Source organism: Agelaius phoeniceus, chromosome 6 (assembly GCF_051311805.1).
Source record: "Agelaius phoeniceus isolate bAgePho1 chromosome 6, bAgePho1.hap1, whole genome shotgun sequence".
NCBI lineage: Eukaryota > Metazoa > Chordata > Aves > Passeriformes > Icteridae > Agelaius > Agelaius phoeniceus.
The window spans coordinates 33175770-33196382 of record NC_135270.1 but is presented as its reverse complement, the minus strand read 5'-3'; the positions used below and the strand labels follow the sequence as shown (position 1 = coordinate 33196382).

General features: G+C 35.9%; 1 protein-coding gene across 2 annotated transcripts in view; it reads left to right on the top strand.

The window, feature by feature from the left end:
- Positions 1-20613, top strand: part of SPRED1 (sprouty related EVH1 domain containing 1) — a 57903-nt gene that overhangs the window by 19282 nt on the left and 18008 nt on the right. For both annotated transcript variants that reach the window (XM_054635674.2, XM_077180369.1), the window contains exon 2: positions 14789-14963. In XM_054635674.2, the coding sequence (XP_054491649.2) occupies positions 14789-14963 (175 nt within the window). The remainder of the gene's footprint in view (positions 1-14788; positions 14964-20613) is intronic.

Sequence of the window (20613 nt, the reverse complement as noted above, 5' to 3'; positions counted from 1 at the left end):
TGTCCACCAAAATGAATATTTTAGATAAGTCCTTAAAAACCTATGCAAACCTGCATTTCTAATGATGAAATATAGTTTTGAGCTGCCAGTGAAAGGCATAGTTGACATTCACAGCCTTGGCCCTAGACATAAGGGGCACATGACTGAAGGTAAGTGGGGGCACTGATCCATCAGAACTCTCTTTTTGGGAGGATGCGTTTTCTGTTTTGGTTGCACAACTAGTTTTCTTTACAGTTGTGTACTGATTTAAGTTAACACAAAGGAGGGAGGAGAATTGTACCCCAAGACTGGAGAAGAAAGGGGTAGGAGTTCAGGCTGGATTTAGGTGCAGAGGTTTAGCTGCTTTCCCATTATCCCATAAAAGCAAATAATTTTTGCTGCAGACCTACAGATGCTGAATCACTGATAGAGCTCTGCATTTATGGCTGCTCAGTCATCTCCTATGAATAACATCTTGCAATTAATAAGGAATTCAAAAAAATGAGAGATCTACGTAGCATTTATGTGCTATGCATAGTACAGTGTACTCCTGTCACATAACCGTTCAATGGAGCAACACCCTTTAATTTGTCTCCTGGAGATGCATCATCTGTCTGTGTCAAAATGCTTACATGAGTGCAAGCTTTTCTTTTGAGAGCCAGTTTACTGGAACCCAGTGTTAAAGTTTCAAATCCGTGGATTCTGTATTATTTCCTTGCATTCTCAGCAAATGCTGAATAACTTCTTATAAGAACCAATCCTTATTAAAGGATGAATAGCTGCAAAACTTGTAGAGTTTTCATGTTTGGGACTTTTCTTTTCTTCTTCCTCTTTTGTAGAGAGGAGATTTGTATTTCCTCTCCCTTATGTGCTTGGCATAATAATGCAGGAACACGAGCAAGGGGGGCAGGGGGGAAATGTTTACAGGCAACAGCGGTTCATTATGCCAGTAGTACTGTGGTTGGAAAATGTGTTTTACTAATAAATTGACTAATCTCAATTTAAAGTATCTCCTTAACAAGTAGTTAGTTAGCAGCCTGGTCACTTCATCAGTTTTGTTTTTCTTTATTGTGAATAAATGTTTTGTAGCAGAAAAGGTTCTGTTGCCAAATGATTTTTTCTAAGTTGTTTTTAAAGGCTACTTTTCTATTGTAAAACCTTTCCTGGGTAATATTTCCTTGAATATTGGTGACTATGCATCAGAGAAGATGAGGTGATGAATCACTTCAGGCAAATCACATTTGTTTGCTGTATATTAAACAGAGACTTCTATAATTCCTTTCCAGTGAAAAGATTCAGACTGAATACTCCTAACCCTTCATGAGAAGGTAGTTTGCATTCAGACTTCTAAAGTCATACAGTATGACTACTGTCTTTAGTGCTAATTGATTGTAAAATTATTGGTTTATTAGTATAAAAGTTTGGCCATATATGTTGTTTTAATGTGCAGAAAGGTAGTACGCATTTCTGTTATATCTGCACTGGAAATATTAGGTTTTGCAAGAATTAATGATACACAGATTTAAAGCTACATGCAGGTTATATGTGCTTTTAAATACATCACATCTTCTTGTGATGTATTTTCAATTGTATTTCTTGAAAATTGTTCCTCTCACCACATTAAGGGATGAACTCTTTAGTGTTCAGAATACCTATTTTCTGTGCTACCAGAGTTAATCCCTTTGCACCTTCTGGAATCAAGGCTGCTTTCCCTTTGTGTATTCAGTCATTACATAAAGGAAGTGGTTTGATTTGTTAGCATATAAACTGGGCTTAACTAACACAAGGAGGGCCAAAACCTCTCACAGTAAGGATTCAGAGAAAGAACTTTTTTTTCCATTATTTTTTTTACATGTTTGGTCCTCATAATTTCTCACATATGAAGCCAAAACACTTGATAATTAGATGTTTTCTTTATGTTTATACTGCAGAAAAAGGTCAAATCGGCCAAACTTTGTGACTTAAATCCTGGGTGTTCATATTGTTAGTTGTGTCCTAATCTCAAAATACATATGTAATGTAGATAAGCAGGCAAGCTCCAACTGGGCTGTAATGTACTGATCAAGGCTGGATAATTGTTCTGGATTGAAGATGCTCTTTCTTCTGGATTATTCTTGATTCACATCAGCCTTCCCAATGTTGATCACTGCAAAGCTGCAGAAGCAGTGGAGAAAGTGCCTGTAGAAATAAATGATCAGGGCAAGAGAAGGATGGAGAGTGCTTCTGGCAGCAGTGCCAGATCACATTACTTGGAAGTGCTTAGAACAATAATTGTAGTGTAGGTTCGTGAGTTGCCTTGGATTTATTCGCAGAAGATAGTGTAGATCTGTCAGTAGCTTTGTGTTCTCTCACAAGTCTCTGTTAAAGTACCTCCTGAGATCATGCTGCAGAGAATAGTTTCAGAAAAGATTAAAAGAAATCTGATTGCTCTGCATTTTCAGCTGTCTCTGCTTACTCATTGGAAATGCTTCTTAAAACCATTCTTTCCACTTCTTCATGATGTTTACCAGTTTTCCACGTATTAAAAGTGTTAATATGGTATAGATTTTGATACAATAACTTGTATTTGCTGGAAATTACTTAATATACAACTTAAAATGAAAAATTTCTATCTTACTCTTGGTTTTTTAATTGGAACCAATCTAACGAATTTTTTCCTAACTTAAATTTGGCTGCAAGATTTTATAGTGCCCTTTTAGTCCAGGAAAAAAAAAAAAACAGTGTATTATAGAAAGCCATAGCATAACAATTGCATGTCAAACAATGATGTGCATTTTGATTGTGCTTGTCAGTGATGAAGGGCACCTAGTTTTTCCTCATGTCTGCTTCTTGTTTGGGAAAAGGAGATACTGTTTCCTTTCTCTTTCCTACTTGTTCTGCATCCCTTATTTTATTTTTCCTCTCCTTCTTTTTTTTCCTCTCCTTTTTTTATTCTCCTTCTTTTTTTCCCCTCTCCTTCTTTTTTGTTTCTCCACTACTGTTATTTACTTGACAGCAGACAATCTATACAAACCATATTTCCCCCCCCCAATCTTTTAATGTCACTTTTGAAGCATCTATTACTTCACTTTGGTTACTTGACTTCTGGCATTTTAGCTCCTCTTCTTCCCCTTAAGTAACACTTTACGCAATCCTTTTTTTTGGTGCTTCCTAAAGAAACAACTGTGTCAGCTGTTTTTTGTTTGGTTTTTTTTAATCATCTTTTTATGTAGAATAGGCAATATTAGGTTTTTACTCAGTCTTCTGTGAAAATGCTTCATATAGATGGTTGTATTGAGTACTGGGCACACAACACTGCCCAGTCAACACAGGGGTGAAGAAAACAAGGATGAGCTACAGGGATTTAGCTACCTAAATCCTATCTAAAAGTGCAGTGACAGTTCTAAAATTCTTCTACTCAAATAATCAATTTTCTCTATCAGTATTACTATTTCTAAGAATTTACTGGCTAAAAAACTCTTTATCCATTCTTCCCAATATTATTGAACTTATAGGGAAATGAATCTGTCTAGGAATTGCTGCATGACTAGAGAAGAGTCTTTCTTCTCTTCCAACTCAATTAATTTCTTGATATTAAGCAGCCAAATTTAAGAATCAGAGCCCTCAAAACCACTGTTTTACATCCTGTATGTAAAGCTCATATGTGATAAATGCATTCCTAATGTTGGGTTTTGAGCAAAATGCACAGAATTCTGTCAGATGAACATGTGTGATGCAGCTGATACTTGAAGCTTAAATTCCTAAACAGTGAACATTTTAGCTCAAAATTTAGAGATTGTTAGCACCACCAAAGCAGTTACTTGTAATATGCTATTGGTCTTTCAATTTTGCTTTTCAGCATGCATAATAAAATGTTGATTGCTTTTCTTCAACTAATAAAACAGTTAATGACTTCTCCTGCCTTATTTGAATTACTTGGACAGTATCCTTGCAGATAAAAGTACTCAAAATTCATTGTTGTTTATAATAAAGGAAAATTATTTGTAATCCTCACTGTTTTGATAGTAGACCCTGTCCTTAGAGTATAAATATAGAAGGTCCTTCTGTTGCTGCAGAAGGAGCAAAGATCTGTAACAAAACACATGGGTACTAATGAAAGAGCCAAACTGAAATCCTTCAGTTTGATCTTCTCCATCCATACCTATTTGTCTGTTCGACCAGTTTAATTTCTCCTTATTTTTTTGAATATATAATGTCTTCAGTCTCTCTAAGCAGAGATATTTAATTTTCTTGTTGTAATTCTTCAATTATGTATCCGTGATTCATTTCCAGTATTGTTAAATGCAAAGACACAAATATTTTTAGAATGGCTTCATGTATATCTCATTAATTTAGTAAGGTTTTTTTAGTTTTGTACTTTAGCCTATATTTTATAAGGTATTACACTTTATTTTGTATAATAAAAGGGGAAAATGCCATTCAAAACATTTTTATAGTGGATAGCAATCAGCTTTGTCTAGTAAAGCTGCGCAACATTGATGTCAGAGCTGCACCAGAGAAAAAAAATTCTGCTTAGCTGTTCCTATGTGATGTTTTTGTCTCATAGATTGACTGTAGCTGAAAGGCTGTGGTTTCGCTCCTTGCTTGGATTCTTCTGTCTAAAAACTGTTTTGAGCTTGCATTGCACAGTGTTGCACTTGCTTTCTTGGTATTCTAATCATGTATCTTGTGCGGTTTGACTTAGCTGTCTCCATCACCTTTTTCAGAATTTCTTCCACAGGTTGAAGTTCCACCCTAATTTATCATAGAATGATTTGCAATCAAAGGGAGCCCAGAGGTCATCTAGTGGAAGATTTGGGCAGGGGCATCTTCCACTAGACCAGGTTGCTCAAAGCCCCATCCAAGACAGGCTTGAACACTTCCAGAAATGGAGCATTCACCACTTTTGTGGGAAACCTGTTCCTGTGCCTCACCACACTCACAGTAAAGAACTTCTCCCTAATATCTAAGCCTATCCTTCATCAGTTTAAGGCCATTATCCTTCTAATGGCATTAATGGTTTTAAAAGTCCAAAAAAGAAACAAGGAGATGTGATTATAACACTAAATTATCTCATCTCATCATTTCTGTTGTAACCTTTTGTTTAGGGTTGTGTTGTTGCCAAAACAAGGAAAATGTATCTGGTGGATCCCTTTTAAGTTTCTGAATAGACAGCGATTCAGTGATTTTTGTAGGAGTTCTCATGACTATCATTTATAAAGTGTGAATTTGTTCTTATTTTGGTTTATTACATATTTGGTGAGGATGGGGGAATGCATGTATACTCCTTACTCTTTTTCTGTGCAGTTGCTTACAAGTTTCTAAACTTCTTCTGGAAAAGCAGCAAGTAATGGAACTTAAATAATCTTGATTTTGAACTTAGAGGCCTTGCAGTGCCTTATTATTGCTTGTCTCTGTGTTATGTTCATACACAACCCATGTATTCATTACGGGCAGCTTTTTGTAGAAACTTGTGAAGAATAATACTTTAGCAGTAATTGGAATGGGGAATGTAGTAAACCAAGGCTTAGTTATTTTTTGGGATGTGTTGTTAAAATTCCTGTGTTCTCACCTTAGGGCCCGTGGGTCACCTATTTCTATACTTAGACTGCTGGTTAGACTGCTAATTATTACTGAGATTATCAAACATAATATTACAATTACATAATAGCTATGTAAGTTACATTATTCATGTGGATGTATGACAAATACAAAGGGTATACCATTGAAACATTTTGTATAATCTTATTAATATTTTTTTTCTGGTTTGATGGACTATCATAATACAAGTACTTGCATTTGTCTTTCACTTGTTTATTTCTGTTTACTTCCTCTCTCTGAAATATTCATGGTTTGTTAAAACTACAGAAAAGACTGGTTCAAGCCATGAAATGTGGTGCTGTGTAGCGAGGGAATGGTAACTTCTTTTTTTGGTCAGTGAACATACACCTTTAAAAAGGTTCTTTAAGTTCACAAGCTTCTTTCTTAAGGCTCATTCGGACTTCCTGTTTTACTTTGATGTTGTTAAGCATGTGGCAGTTTGTTTTGTAGTCTTTCTGTTTTGTTAGTGCAGACATTAATGATTTGTCCATTTGCATATGTTTGAAACTTCCTTTTGGATGTTTACTGTTTTTTTTATTATGTTAAAAGGAGAAATTTGGCATTAGGGATTTTCTTAGAATATAATTTGCTTTGAAAGATCACTTTGATATTTTGTGGTTAAAGTCCTTGAAAAGCCGCGTCAAGGTAAATGTTAAGACAAGCTTTAGATTTAGCAGTATCAATGAATGATGCTGCAGTTTCAATTCACATAGGTTTAACCACATGAATGTTTCTTGTATACAATATTCATTAGCAATCTCATAGCTCAGCAAGGCTGTTTGAGTATTTTTATAAGTGTGGATATGCTTTATTTGGTTCCAGGTTCTGTTCCTTTTCTGTGCAGACTGAGTGGGAAATGCATGCCAGAAATTACCTGTACCTTTTAGAAATTTCTTTTAATGTGGTAAGAATAAAATTTAGATTTTGTGCTTGCCTACCTAATATCAAGTATTATTTTAGGTGAGTAAGCTCAGTAGATCTGATGCTTTTTTCTTCCATAATGCATTGCCAAGTTCAAGAGTATGTAGCAGTTCACCCCCTGAGCTCTGTACACCAACAAGCAACTCTGAGCTTCATTGGATGATGCTCATTACAGATGCTGTCTGGCCCAAAGGGTCTGTAGTCCAGGATGACCTGACAGAAATTCAGGCAGGGTAAATTCAAAAAGTCTGTGATGATGTTTTCTGACCTGTTTGTGAAAGTATAACAGCTTTGTCCTTTATTTTTGCTATATAAATTCTTAGGTGGAGGAAAATAATAGCTATCTGAGCATTTGTGGAGTTCTATTCCTAAATGCAACAAGCACTGGGATAAAAAGTACACAGGTGCTTGTTTGAAATTAATATACTTAGTATATAACTATATACTTAGTCTGTTGTACCTTAGGGTAGTTAAAATTGTTTAAAAGGAATGTGTTAGTTACCTTCATCTTATTTTAGTGGTCTAGAACTTTATTACAAAATGGCTTGTTGATTAATTTATTCACATCTGTTGAGAGGGTTTCCAGTCCTGAAATCCATAACCTCAGTGGCTAGATGACCAGCTTTGACAATGAGAGTGATCTAATTGCACTTGCATACTTCATTCTTGGAATTTGTGAGCAAATAAGACTGGAGGACAATGGCTGTGAGAGAAGAGAGAATTCTGACCTGTTCAGATACAAATATTACCTAAAATCTTTCCATAAATTGTTACCCTAAATTGTAGTGTTCCCAGGAAAATGAAAAGGGCAACTGAATCTGCAAGCTTCACTTTAAAAAAAAAATCTAGACTGGATGGTGTTGTCTGATGAAATTTACTGGAAGTGTCAAGTTGTCTTAGTTTCAGTGGAATCTGCCTTAGGCTGCAGACTTGTGCTTGTTTGCTAAGGAGCTCAAGAAAATGAAAAGTTTATGTTCCATGGTTGCTTTAGATGTTTCTTTGTTTTTGCAAGGTTGGATAGAAATGGTAACTTTTCTCACTAAAAACACCCAAACTAAACCTCTTTCTCTTGTTTCATATGTGAGCTTTTCCATCTTTCTCTATACGTTTCCATGGTAAGCAAATCAGAATTAATACGTGGCATCAGTACCCAATAGCTTGGTAAGAAACAAGTAATGATTTCACAGAATAAAGGAGAGTGCAGACAGTTCTGTGTTATAAATGGAATGAAGAGATTCCTGTGGATCTTCAGAAATTCTGAGGTAAGGAAGAAATAAAAACTATGAGAATATATGCAGAGAAGGGAAGAAATGCTAGAATAGCGAGTGGATATTTCTGGAGTTACGGCTGTCAGCATTTAAAAATGAGGCAAAAAAACCATTAAACCTGGAGGGTACATGAGTACCAGGATCTGACCACTCAAATTATGTTACCCATCTGCCTAAAACTGGATGCAATTTAATCCAGAAGTCCTTGGTACCAGCAGTCCTCTGTTGTGAACAGGCAGCTGTGGAAGTGATCAAAAGCATCTTCCGTGTCCACCTTATCTCATAAGCCACTGCAAAGGGAAATTACATATTATATGCTATTAATTTAGTTCTGCTACATGTGTCCAAAACCTGTAGAACCACCTTCAAATGCTACCTTGAGTCTTTTTAATTTTTGTGGGGAAGGGTAGAAAGAAAAATAAGTTTGTTTGGGTTTTTTATTTAGGCCTTCAGAAGGAAGTTTCTTTAAAAGGAGTAGAATCCAAGTATGTGTTTATCTTTAGTGTGATAAATATTACTTCATTTAACCAACCCTCACAGATGACATACCGAAGTAATAGAAACTAGCTACAATTATCAAAGAAGAGAAAATGCTGGGGAATGGGGCTAAAATGTTTTTCATACAAACGTCAAATAAGTGCTTTATATGTCATTTTGATGGGTTTCAAATCTTAACAGCTTCTCCATTCTTCATATGTTCTTCTGCTTTGCAAAAGAGCTTACAGCTGCAGCCTTTCTTCCTTGCAGCATTGATTACTTTACATGGAGATAAATCTTAAATTGTCTGTATTCAAATAGGAACACTATAACCCCATTCCTACTTTTATTTTTTTTTTAATTATTCTTATATTGTGTCCAAAAGAACACTTCATGAGAGCAATGTAGTATTTTGACACTTGTTCATTTGTGTCTTGTTTTCCCTTTTGAATTGTAGGTCCACTGTTAAACAGCTTGTTTTATGAGCCTCTTCTACTAAATAGTAATTGTAATAATGTATTTTTGGCTCTTTCAGGATACCAGTTATCCCTTGCTTTTGTAATACTGGTTCCCATGTAGCTTTTTCCTTTTACCATTTTGGGTTCAAGCTATTTTGCTTGGTAGCTCAGGTTTCTGTAAATAGAATTTCTTTTTGTTGTTTTGTTTCATTTTATTGGTTTTGGGGTGTTTGTTATTTGACCAGAAATGTTCCATTCAGGTTTTTTGACAAAATCCAAAGCTCTTCCGTAAATCAGTGTGGTTACCAATATCCTAAATGTAACAGCATTTGTCTGTAGCTCCTTCTAGAAATCCATGTCTTTCCTTGCTAAACTCCTCAAAGAAATAAACTTCCTAGGCATAGTAGCCATGCACATTTGCTGTTTATTATGAGGAATACCTCTTGCCTCTTTTTAAAGGAGAAAATCTGACAAGTCTTGCATTCTACTAGTGTAAGAGTTTGGTGTATATTCTGATTTGTTGATATAATTTTGAGAGGAGGAGGGTAACAGACATTTTAAGCGAAGCCTCATTTAGTAGCTGTTATTATAGCAATATCCTCTTCATTAAAAAAATCAGAACATGCGCTGTTATACATTTTCTTGATGTAAATTATGTCTTCTTTAGCACTTGTGCTTCATTTGCATCTCCTTCTGTTTTAGGTAAGTCATTAATATTTTGTGTCAGTGGCACTCATTCTCTAAACCTTTAGTAACAAAGGGTTTATAACATCAGCAGTGTACCAATAAGATCATCTGGTATTGGTGACATTATTTTTCTTTCTATATTGAGTCAATACTCAAAAAATGCTATCTGCAAGTAAAAGAGACTTTAGCTTAGTGGTCTGAGCTTACCTTTTGGTATGTGGACATGCATGTACTCATGAGCACTTCTCTAGCTGGGAATCATAAGGTCTTCTGCTAAGCTACTTGGATAATAAGAACCATAAAAAGCCAATGTATGCTCTTTTGGTAAGGCTACAAACACAAAAGTATATTGCAGCAGAAGATGGAGGGACTAAAGTATGTGTGTAAAATGCCAGTCAAAGGTAAGAGCCTTGATCCATGACCATTTCGCATTTGGAGACCAGACTGGAGCTGTTACGTGGGTGCCAGCAAAGATAGTGCAATTTCATAGCAGAGTGTGTCATGATTTTTCAGAATGCCTTTTTTTTTCCCTTAGCCTTGTCAGAAGTGTTTAAATAGCAGTTTGCACAGTGACAACTCTTGCTTCAAAGTATCATGAATTCTTCTAAATTAACCCATATATTCATGGATTGTATTTATGAAGTTGTATTTTAGTGAAATTGGTGTGCTTTGAAATATGATATTAAAGAAAAGAAAGAATAATTGAGATTGGAGGGCATCTCTGGTTGTCATCTTCCTTGCTGCTCAAGGAAGGGTCACCTAAATCTGCTCACCCGGGACTGTGTCCAGGTGGATTTTGGAACTCTCCAAGGATGGAGACTCCACAATTTCTCTGGATAACCTGTGTCAGTACTCAGGTACCCTCACAGCAAACAAGCGATTGCTTATGTTCAAATGGAACTTCCTGTGTTTCAGTTTGTGTTCATTGTCACTGGGCACCACTGAAAAGAGCCTCTGTCTCTCCTCTTTGCACTGTCTATCCTCCCTTGAGCTGTTTGTATACACTGATACCCATGAGTCTTTTCTTCTTCTCCTAAGATGTCCCAGCTCTCTCAGCCTTCCCTCACATGATGGATGCTTCTGTCTCTTAATCATTTTTGTTGTACTCTGCTGGACCCACTCCAGGGTCTATGTCTCTTGTGTACTGGAAAACCCAACACTGGACAAAGCTCTCCAGGTGTGGCCTCAGTAGGGCTGAGTAGAGACAGAGGATCGGCCTCTGTGACCTGCTGGTGAAATTGTTGGCCTCCTTTGTCTCAAGGGCATGTTTTTGGCTTGTGTTAAGCTTGGTGAAAATGAAAATTGAGGTCCTTTTCTTCAAATCTGCTTTCCAGCTTTGAAAGAAATTTTAATTCTAAATATTTTTACCAAAGCTGAAAGAGTCAGTTTCTCTCATGGTTCAGTTTATAACTCCACTTGCAGATTCAGGTTTCTCGATGATAATGCTAGTAGCTGTATAGTACTAAAAAAAAAGAATTTGCAATTACAATACAATTGCTTTAAGTAACATTTCTGAAATTGCTTTTGTTTTTCAGTCCTATATTAAAATAGAAATATGCAAAATGCAGTACAAGTAGAAGAATGGCAATGTTTAATATTAATTAGGAGAGAAAGGATTTGCATACTGTTGAAACTAGGTTAAAATATATGTAAAGCAACAAGACAGCTGCTTCCCCACTATCCCCAACATCTCTTCCCCTTTTTTACAATTGTGTTCCTTCCCCAGCCACCAAAAGCAGGTTTGTTCCTTAGTTGCTGAGCTGAAGGTCCCTCTTGGCCAGTGATGTGCCTCCTGCACTTGCACAATGGTTTAGTCATCCAGCTTGTAAGTAAGTTTGCATTGCAGTGATAGAAGCACACAAGGACTGTAGGTCATATCTTTCCTGTCCACTTATGATTTATAACCTTTTGATTTTGCCCCTAATGCTTTCTTAGACTGCTTAATTCACCCCACTTCAGATTTTGATTTGGGTATAATAATCTTCATTAGATTATAACTTTAGAATGAAACTTCACACAACATATTTATTATGCTTTCTTAAAATTGCTTTGTTTCAGGTTTACTAGCCATAGTACTCAGACACATGCTGTAGTCTTCAGTAAGTCTTCACTGCTAGAGGGAAAAAATAGTGTAGATAACCTTTTTTTTTTCTCTTTCTCCTTTATTCCAATTTATAATTCCCTTTAATCACATTAGAATACCATACTCTTATCTCCTACCTGAGGCACTCAGTTGTTAGAGAGATCTGTTTCCTCACTTATTAAAAAGTAAGGACATCTTTTATTAAAAAGTAGAAGATCTTGGATTCTAAGTGTCATTGTCCCCAGTCTTACTGAACCTCAGTACTGACTTTAAGAAAGCAGCATGCTCCTTTGTCCAGAATACCATTTCCTTTAAACCTTGCTCTGCCTCAAGAATTTCCAGTGGCCACAACCAAAACCAGGGAGTCTCAGGAAAGGTTGGCTGTACAGTAGCTTTGGACCTGCTGTTGCAATGCTGCCTTCATGCTCCATTTCACACTCGTATGGTAGCTTTGGTAAAAGGCTTTGTAAGAGCAGTGCTCGACTGATTGCTTTGTTTGGTTTTTCTTTTGTTCAGGTATTCCTGATAGAGCTGGTAAACATGCAAGAGTAGGTAAAAACCTTAGGCTGTGTTAGGAAAACACTAGAGCCTTGTCTGCCCTTTTCCCACTGCTAAGGTACACCAGCAATTTAACAATTTGTTCTAAAGTTCCCAAGAGTAGATGGGGCTATAATGCTTACAGATACAAGACTTCCAAGTGCTTTTGTAGTGCCAATAGTGTGACGTGCAGATCCTGTTTTGTTTGCAGAGGATTTTGGAAATGGGAATCATTTATAGGTCCTGCCGCTGCATTCTGGTTAATTGCAAACCAGCTTGTGTTGTTGCTAAAAATAGCTATTGTTACCAATTGTGAGTTTCATTCAAATACAAAAAAAATTTTAAAAACAACCACCAACAGAAACATAAAACTAAAAATCTTTTTGTAGACTTAGGCATTTTTGCAAGTACAAAATTTGTCCACAAGGATGGTTATATGGATTTACAGGATGGTTATATGGAAAAACTGGCTAGTTTCAATTTAATAATTGTAGATTAAATATTACCTTTTGGAGAATTTTATTTTGCACTAATGCAGTGGATTTGATAGTAGTTTCTAAAATATTTGAAAGGATAAATATTTAAAGCATTCATTTGGAATATATGAAAAGCAAATCTAAAGATTGTTAACTAGACCAGACTAAGCATCTCAGTGTAGGATAGGGGGAAAAACCCCAACACTGACAAAGAACTCTATTGAATGGAAGTAGCTTAAGCCTCTGTCTTTGCTTCTTAGCAGTTCTTGGAAAGAAAATGTATGTGGAGTGTGAACTTCCATTTTAAGAAAAAATTAATGTTGTAGGTTTTTCTCATGTAGCCTAAGGGAAGTTCTCCTTAACTGAATTCTTGCTGCAGTCAGTTGATATACAAATAAAAGCTCTAATATTCAGATTTGCAACCAAATTTATAGAATGAAAAACTTAAAAGCTGAATTTGTAATTCACTTAAATTGAGACTACAAAGACAGTTTTTAGGCTTAACCAATTTTTACATCCTATTTCTTACTGGTTTAGAGGAGAGTCCTGGTGTCCTCAGTTTCTGTCAGAAGAGGCTCCTCTGAGAGGAATGGGATGAGACTACCTGTGTATGAAGTACACAACTGCAGTCTGACCTTAGCTCTGAGTGAAACACAGTGATAGAGACCAGTGAATGAATGATTCAACTTTCAGGAATATTATTCAGCATTGACATGTAGCCAGTTGTGTTTGCAGATATTGAAATTGATAGATGCATACCAGGAAGGATTGGATTTTTCTTTATTATATTTCTCAGCTCTGTTTGAGTATTCTACTAAAAGATGTTGGTAAAGAAATGGTGAGCAACGTTTACTGAACATCATTTTAACTATGAGATTTAGAGAGAGGAGGGGGCTGTGCTCAGAGGCAGCAAACTAAATGCAGCTGCCCACAAGCTAAAAATTTATAGTCTTATAAAATTTTCCATTTTACAAACCGTTATATACTTAGGCTTTACATGCTTGCAGCAAAATTCTTATATATATATATATATGTGTGTGTTTGTGTGTGTGTATATATATGCACACAAGTGAATCATATTTATGAATCATACATGTGTGTAAGAATGTAACATATTAATTATGCAAAAAAGCCTACCTTTGTTATTTTTGGGATTTTCAGGGGGATGTTGGAAATAAAGCAGTGATCTTTTAAAAGTGCAACAGCTTCATTAATAGTTTTATCTCAAATATAGAAGGAACAACTTGAATCTCTTCTAATATTTCTTCTTCAGCCCTAAAGTTTGACATCACTGGTGCTAAGTGGCATAAATACTTAAACCCTCAATTAGGAATATGTTGCAAAAACATATTTGACCATATTTTACCTTATTTTAAGGTATTGAAATGTTCAATCATCAACTGCTACATTCATCCAGTAAACTGTACTTCAAATGTAGCCTCTTATCCTTGGCAAACCATGGGGTTTTCCAAGTGATATAGTGGCAAATTCATAACCAAAACTAAAAGTTTTCATTTAATTTAAAAGAAAAAACTAAGAGCAGAGAAAGAGGGAAGTGACCAAAACCTCTTTTTCGAGTACTCTGGAGTTTGGCTTTTAAGTAATGGCATGGTAATAATTTGTTTCTTTTATAAAAATACTAAATGATGGAAAAATGTTAGATTGTAAAATTAAAGTAATTTTACACACAATACAAATACAGGAGAGAAGCAGCAAGTAGACATTGCAAATGTGGATCTTAAGTAGTTGTAACTGGTTCTGTTTTCAAACCCCACCATGTGTATCTTGACCTACCCTTGCAAAGAACAAGTTATATGCATGGGGAGGAGGGATGGATGAAGGGAAGCAGGGTTTCTGGCTAGAAGCCTGTTCTTGTTTAGATTTCAGTGACAGAAGGGCTGACCTCTTTCTGTTTTCTTATTCTTTTTTCTGTGCAATTTCATGGTGGCTGACTGACTTCATGATTAGTCTAAAATAAATCACGAGTTGATTCATTTTCTCTTTCCTGCCCTCTAGCTAGATCATTGAGTATAAAGTTTTTGGAAGAATATGAGTTTTGATTTGTCAATTTTGTTCTCTGGTTAAGCCTCTTTACAAAAAACCTTGACCTCCTGAGAAGTCCTAATAAAGGCACAAAAATATAAAGGAACATTTTTTAGAGGGTGGTCTTAAATTGTTTTCTTCTAGGTGATGTTTGTGGAAAGACAGTGCTAATTATTGTGATCTTGGTTGTGGGTTTGTTGGTTTTATTTTGTTTTTAACTTGGCTTAGGTTTTACTAGACTTTATGGAAAACTAATGTCTTCTTTTGCTTCTCTTTCAGTAATAGTTATGCACGAGTGCGAGCTGTGGTGATGACCCGGGATGACTCAAGTGGTGGATGGTTACCACTTGGAGGGGGTGGACTAAGCTGTGTCACAGTCTTCAAAGTCATTCCCCAGGAAGAGAATAGCTGTGCTGATTTTCTTATCCATGGAGAACGACTCAGGGATAAAACGGTAACAATTTTTATCTATTTAATAGAGATAATAGATGATACTAAAACTATATGGGACATAGGTATAGATGCTTGCTTATTATTGCCTATAAACTACAAAGTAAATTTGTAGTCTCAGTCTAATGCTGCTGCTGAACTTCTCAATGTCTGTGATTGTGTAGCAAAAGAGCCAGGTATTTGGTTTTGATTGTGCTTTTCTAGAATCAAACGCATTGATTTTTTTTTTTTTTGGAACTTTCCATCCATATTGGGAAAAATTTTGCTATTAATTTTTCTTCCAAAGAAAGATTAGCGTTAAATTATGTTCCTATACCAGTGATACTGCATTTAGGAATGTTGGAAATGAAAATTTTATTAAGAACACGAAACCAGGTGGAATTGCTCAGTAGTGATTTGGTTAGCTGTGGAATATGGCTATGACAAAAAGAAGCCATTTTACATGAGAACAACTTTGTATTGGAAGACAGCATGAAGCTGACAGGTCTGAGAATTGACCTGGCTCGATGAATACATAGACAGTAGTAATTCATGAGCTACCTTACACAAAATACCAGTAATAAATGTCTCTTAAGAGGCATCATGAAGATCAGCCTCACAAAAGGCAAACTGGTGCAGGATCTCAGCCATTTCTACATGCAGACCTAAGGAAGACAAAATGGGCTTACTAAGGATTGCTTGGTTACTTGTATGGCAAACAGATTTCTGAATGGGTCTGTGTTTTACTGTGGAAACAAAGAGAAGTAGAGAATGCACAAAAGCTCCATCTTAATGACTTTTTTCAAGAATTTATTATTTTCAGCAAATGAATGTTAACTCCTCTGTAAGCTTAAAAGATAGAATTACTTCCTATACTGTACTGCTGACCCTTCCTCAAGCACACCAGTTTCTTCCCTGAGGCAGGACTGCTGAGTTTTCTGCATTGACTGTGACTATTGTAGGAAGAGAGCATATAAATAGAAATTCTGCTGACTCAGTTGTTTCAGTGGGGCGTAGCGCAATTAGCAGAGTACCCTGTGTTCCCGCACAGCTACGTGCACCTGCAGTTCCTTCCTCACTTTGCAGTAGTTCCCTTTAGAACTTTTTTTAGTCTTGTCGAGGCTCTTTTTGAGAAGCTTAATTGCATTTAGAGATACTTGATAATTTTTTCTTAATACTTGGAAAATTCACAGCTTGCCTTAAGAATAATAAAATGCTCCAAAGTAGAGACTGATTTAATGTCTTGCCTGCATGCATATAAAACTGTCCGGTCATCAGTGTCCTGATCTGTTTGCAGTGTCCTCTCTCCCATTTCCCCTCAGCAAGACTTGTTTTGTTTCCACTTCTGGTAGAAGATTTTAAATGTTTCTCCTCCTCTTCCTGTCTAAAATCAAGCTCATGTTAGCATGAATATTTTTTTCCAAACATTTTTTGTCTTGAACAGTTTGTTTTGTTTTTGGCTTTTTGGCGTGTGTGTCCCATCCTGTGTCCATCTGTCTTCCTTGTACTTAGGCCCCCCAAATGGGACCTAACAAGATTGTAATCTTGCTGTAGTTATGGGAAGTTGCTGCTGGAAGTCAGCCTCTCCAAAACACGGGATAAAAGGTGGAAGAAGTGCAGCTAGGACGCACATCTCTCCTGTGCGTATTGAATAAAACTCAGGGAACTAACAAATGTAAATCTAGGGTGTGGAGAAGAACGCTAGAGAACCAGTAATTAATTGATAACTGAATGAAAGTCACTGTGTATTCATGTATTTATATGAATTAATGCAATTATAAGCAACAGCTAATGTGTAGTGAATTAACGACCAAGTTGTATGGAATGCAACAAGACCCCACTTGGCACAGAAGGGACAAGATCCTACACCAAGAAATGTGATGACAAAATCAGGTTATGACGCTTATTTAGAAGGGCAGAAGATAGCAGGCACTGAACAAGAAATTCTGTTGGACACATCACTGATTCTAAAACTGTTCTGATCATTATGCTTTCAATATAGTTAATGGTTTTACATTCATTCTTAGGATATTCCTGTGGATTCACTGTTCAAGCACAAATTTTAACCTTTTCTTTAATGAAGTCAAACAAGTGGGGTTTTAGTCCAAATAGAATTGACAGGTGATTATTATATTTCATAACAATTATATATTTTAATTTTTATTTTAAAGTAAAGTAAAAGTGGAAGCCACTGTATTTGCTATTGAGTTGACACCAAATATTTTGATAATGTTCAGATGTTGTGGAAGTGTTATGCTGAATCTACTGTTCCTGTGCACCAACTTCCCTTTAGTCTCATTTTAGAATGCCCTTGGTAAATCTCAATGGCTGAATAATCTTTGAAGTTAGTAGTATGCTGTTTAGTTGGTTGCTCTGCCATTGTATTTGAAAAGAGCATTACAATTTTTTTTTACAAGCTTCCTAAACAGTTTCTAACATTTCAGTTATTCAGACTTTGAGTACATGTGTCTTCAGGAATGTTTAATTAATAATCTACTGTAATATCTACAAGTCACTTTGGACCATGGTTTCCATTTCACTGAAGCTTTTGCAAGGTACACACAGCTGTTTCTGAAAATACTTCTGTGGATTAAAAGAGAAAGTAATTTTTACAAATCATCTTCCCCACATTCCCCACATTCCCCACATAAAGTCACATTACATGTTGCTAAAATACCTTTCTAATCAAGATTATATCTTGATTTTCTCTAGCCAATAAGTCTCTTCTTTTGTGAACTGGCTTAGCTTCCAGAAAATGTGCAGAAATTCCCTTAACCTGAAAACCTAGAGTGTGGAACTTGGAACACTTTTCTTTGACATGGAGAAGCATAGGTTTTGAAATATCTTAGGTTAGAAAGTAAATGGAGTTCAGATCTATAGCTTTTACCTAAGATAAATGGGAATCATAATGCCAGTATAACTGTTTAACCAATGTGTCAGATTGTGAAAGGTGAAATTTTCTCTAAACCAATTTGAAATCCATAGATGAGGTGTTTGCTGGAGGTATCTTCCAGATGCCTATTAAATGGTTATACTGAAGAGGAATTAGCTTTAGTTGCTGCTTCTCACACTAATTGCAGTTCCATTTCAGTGTTCCAGATCTTTCCATGTATTTTATAGGCTATGAAGGCATTTAGTTATAACAATAGATCTCAGTCTGTAAGTCAGCTGTATAAATTAAATACTCTGGAATGAACATCAAAATATTGAAGATGCTTGTTGGAGAGGGCTCATCTTGTTTCTTTTTAGACCTGAGGGGCAGGTTGCTGTCAGCCCTTCTATGAATCAGCTTCAGTCCACATGTAAACTTCCATTATTTTTGTGCAGTACACAGCTATTTAAAACATCTTGTGGCATTCACAAAAAGCATCCTAGTTATCGGAGATGAAAATCAAAGTGATGGCTCCATCGAATTAATTTGAGAGAGAATGGTTCCCACTAGTTTGCACAGGTTGTTTAGATTTGTGTTGGAATGTAAGGGTATTTCATGAAGACTTTTCCCATAATTACACTTTCCCCCCTTTATTATAATCACCTTCCTAGATTAGGCTCCAGCCAGTCTGCTTGGAGCAATTGCACTCCCTCAGAACCTGGTCAGATCTGCTGTTCTCTCTTTCAGTATGTTTATAGTAGCTCTCTTCTATCTCAGTAGCTAAGCACATACTAGGCTCAAACTTACTAGTTTTTAGGCTTTGGTGAATTTTACCTTCTTGAATGCAAAGTTTCATAGACTTCTCTGGTTTATTTTCTTCTCCAGACTTTTGCCATGCAGGTTTTCATTAAAGGAGAAAAAAAAATATTACTACTGTCTTTTAGATCATGAATCAGGAGTAACAAAGTTTAAAATCTTTCCTTTGAATAAAAACTAATTGTGTAAAGGAAGACACACAAAGCTAAAACTGAATAGAAGTACCTTTCTGTTCTAAAAATCTCCTGTTTACAAACTTAAGTATTTACTTTTTAAATTGTGTTTGAAGTTTGAGGGAAGTTTGATTCTGATGGACTGTAGTACAACTCAGTACATCATCTTCTTTTTTGAACTGAATCTAAAGTATGCATGGAATAATTGTCAAATGGTTACTGTGGTACGGGTTTGTATACTCTGTAGCATGAATACACTCAGGTCGTGCTGCTTGTTCCCAGGAGTAAAGCAGAATAGGCATTGAAAAATGATGTGCTTATATGTTTATAGATTTGGGTTGGGAATGAGAAACAGTGAAGCTGTCTATCTTACATGTGCTCTTGCAAGCTTTGAAAGTACAGCTAGAAAACAGTACAATAGTATCCAGGATCTCAAAATGTTCAATTAGTTCAATTATTGGGTCTGTTACCAAGATAGAAATTTGTATCAAATGCAAAAGTTTTGGGGTTTTTTTTGGTTTGTTGTTTTTTTTTTTTTCTCTGAAATAAGCTCTAAATAACGGTGTCATTTTATTTCTGTTTAAAAGTACTTGGATTTTAAGTGCTGAAGTAGAAAATTTCTGACTCTGGAGATTGATATTGTCTACATAAGCCAAATAGATTTTATTATCTTTAAAGATTTAGATTTTAGAGGTGAGAAAAGAAACATTAGGCTAACAAGTATTTTTGAGTAGCAATGAATTCATTACTGTTACATTTAATGACATCTAGATATTAAAAGGAGCTTTTAATTAAATAACAGGAGACATAGAGCATAAATAGGGCCCTGTATTTATGCTCTGAGAATTTAAATTTTGGTCACGTGGATCTGTTTTTCTTCTGTCTTGAGTCTGTTGATTCTGCAACATTTTCCATTATGTGCCAAGGTAGATGTTTCATATTGGTATGGAAGTCTTATATCTAAATCTCCAAATGAAGAAAACCTTCAGAACAGAAACCCATGGGATGTTTTTGGAAATGCAACTTTGTTAAGCTGTAGGCATTTTATTTACAATTTTTCAGGCCTTTGCTGTGCTTATCCCTGGAGATCTTGGGGAAGGTCTACCTAAAATGGTTTGGGAGTGCATATTTTGGATAACGATGTGGAAGAGTATATGATCTTCACCTGTGATGTGGAGAGTTCTGAACCATAGCAAAGCACACTAAAAATAATTGGAGTTTTGAAATATAACTGCATTGAAAAAGCTTGGTTTCCATTTCCAGGCCTTGGAGAATATGTGTATGAGGATACTTCCTCCCCAGCCCTCATGATAGCTCACATGCTTGAGCATAAGGTAGCCTTTGGCAAAATTAAGTTTTACAATTAAAAAATTCACTATTGTTGTGAAGCATAGAAGTGTTTCAGGGAAAGAAAAATGCTTCTGGGGATGGTTGGTATGTTTTTTAATCTGATTTGCATTTTTTTGTATTTCTGAGTGCAACAAATAATATCGAAGTGCTGGATGTTTATAAGTTTGTGTCTCGCTGCTAATTGAGACCCATAGCTTTTTAGCTTTCTCTCAGGTAGGGCAGGAATCAAGTTTTGCTTAATTTTAATGCAACATATTTTTCCCTTTTCAATGCTTTTTCACTTATATCTTCTGTGTTAAGCAGTTTGTTTTCATACAGGTTTAAATGGGGAAAAAATCAGTGTCACTCCCTCAAATGCGTTGTTTCCTTGAATCAAGTTGAAAACAATTACAGTGTTGGATGGGATGTTTACTTGTTTTGCTAATCAAAGCTTCTTATATCATACGTGAGGGTTGGAAGTAGGG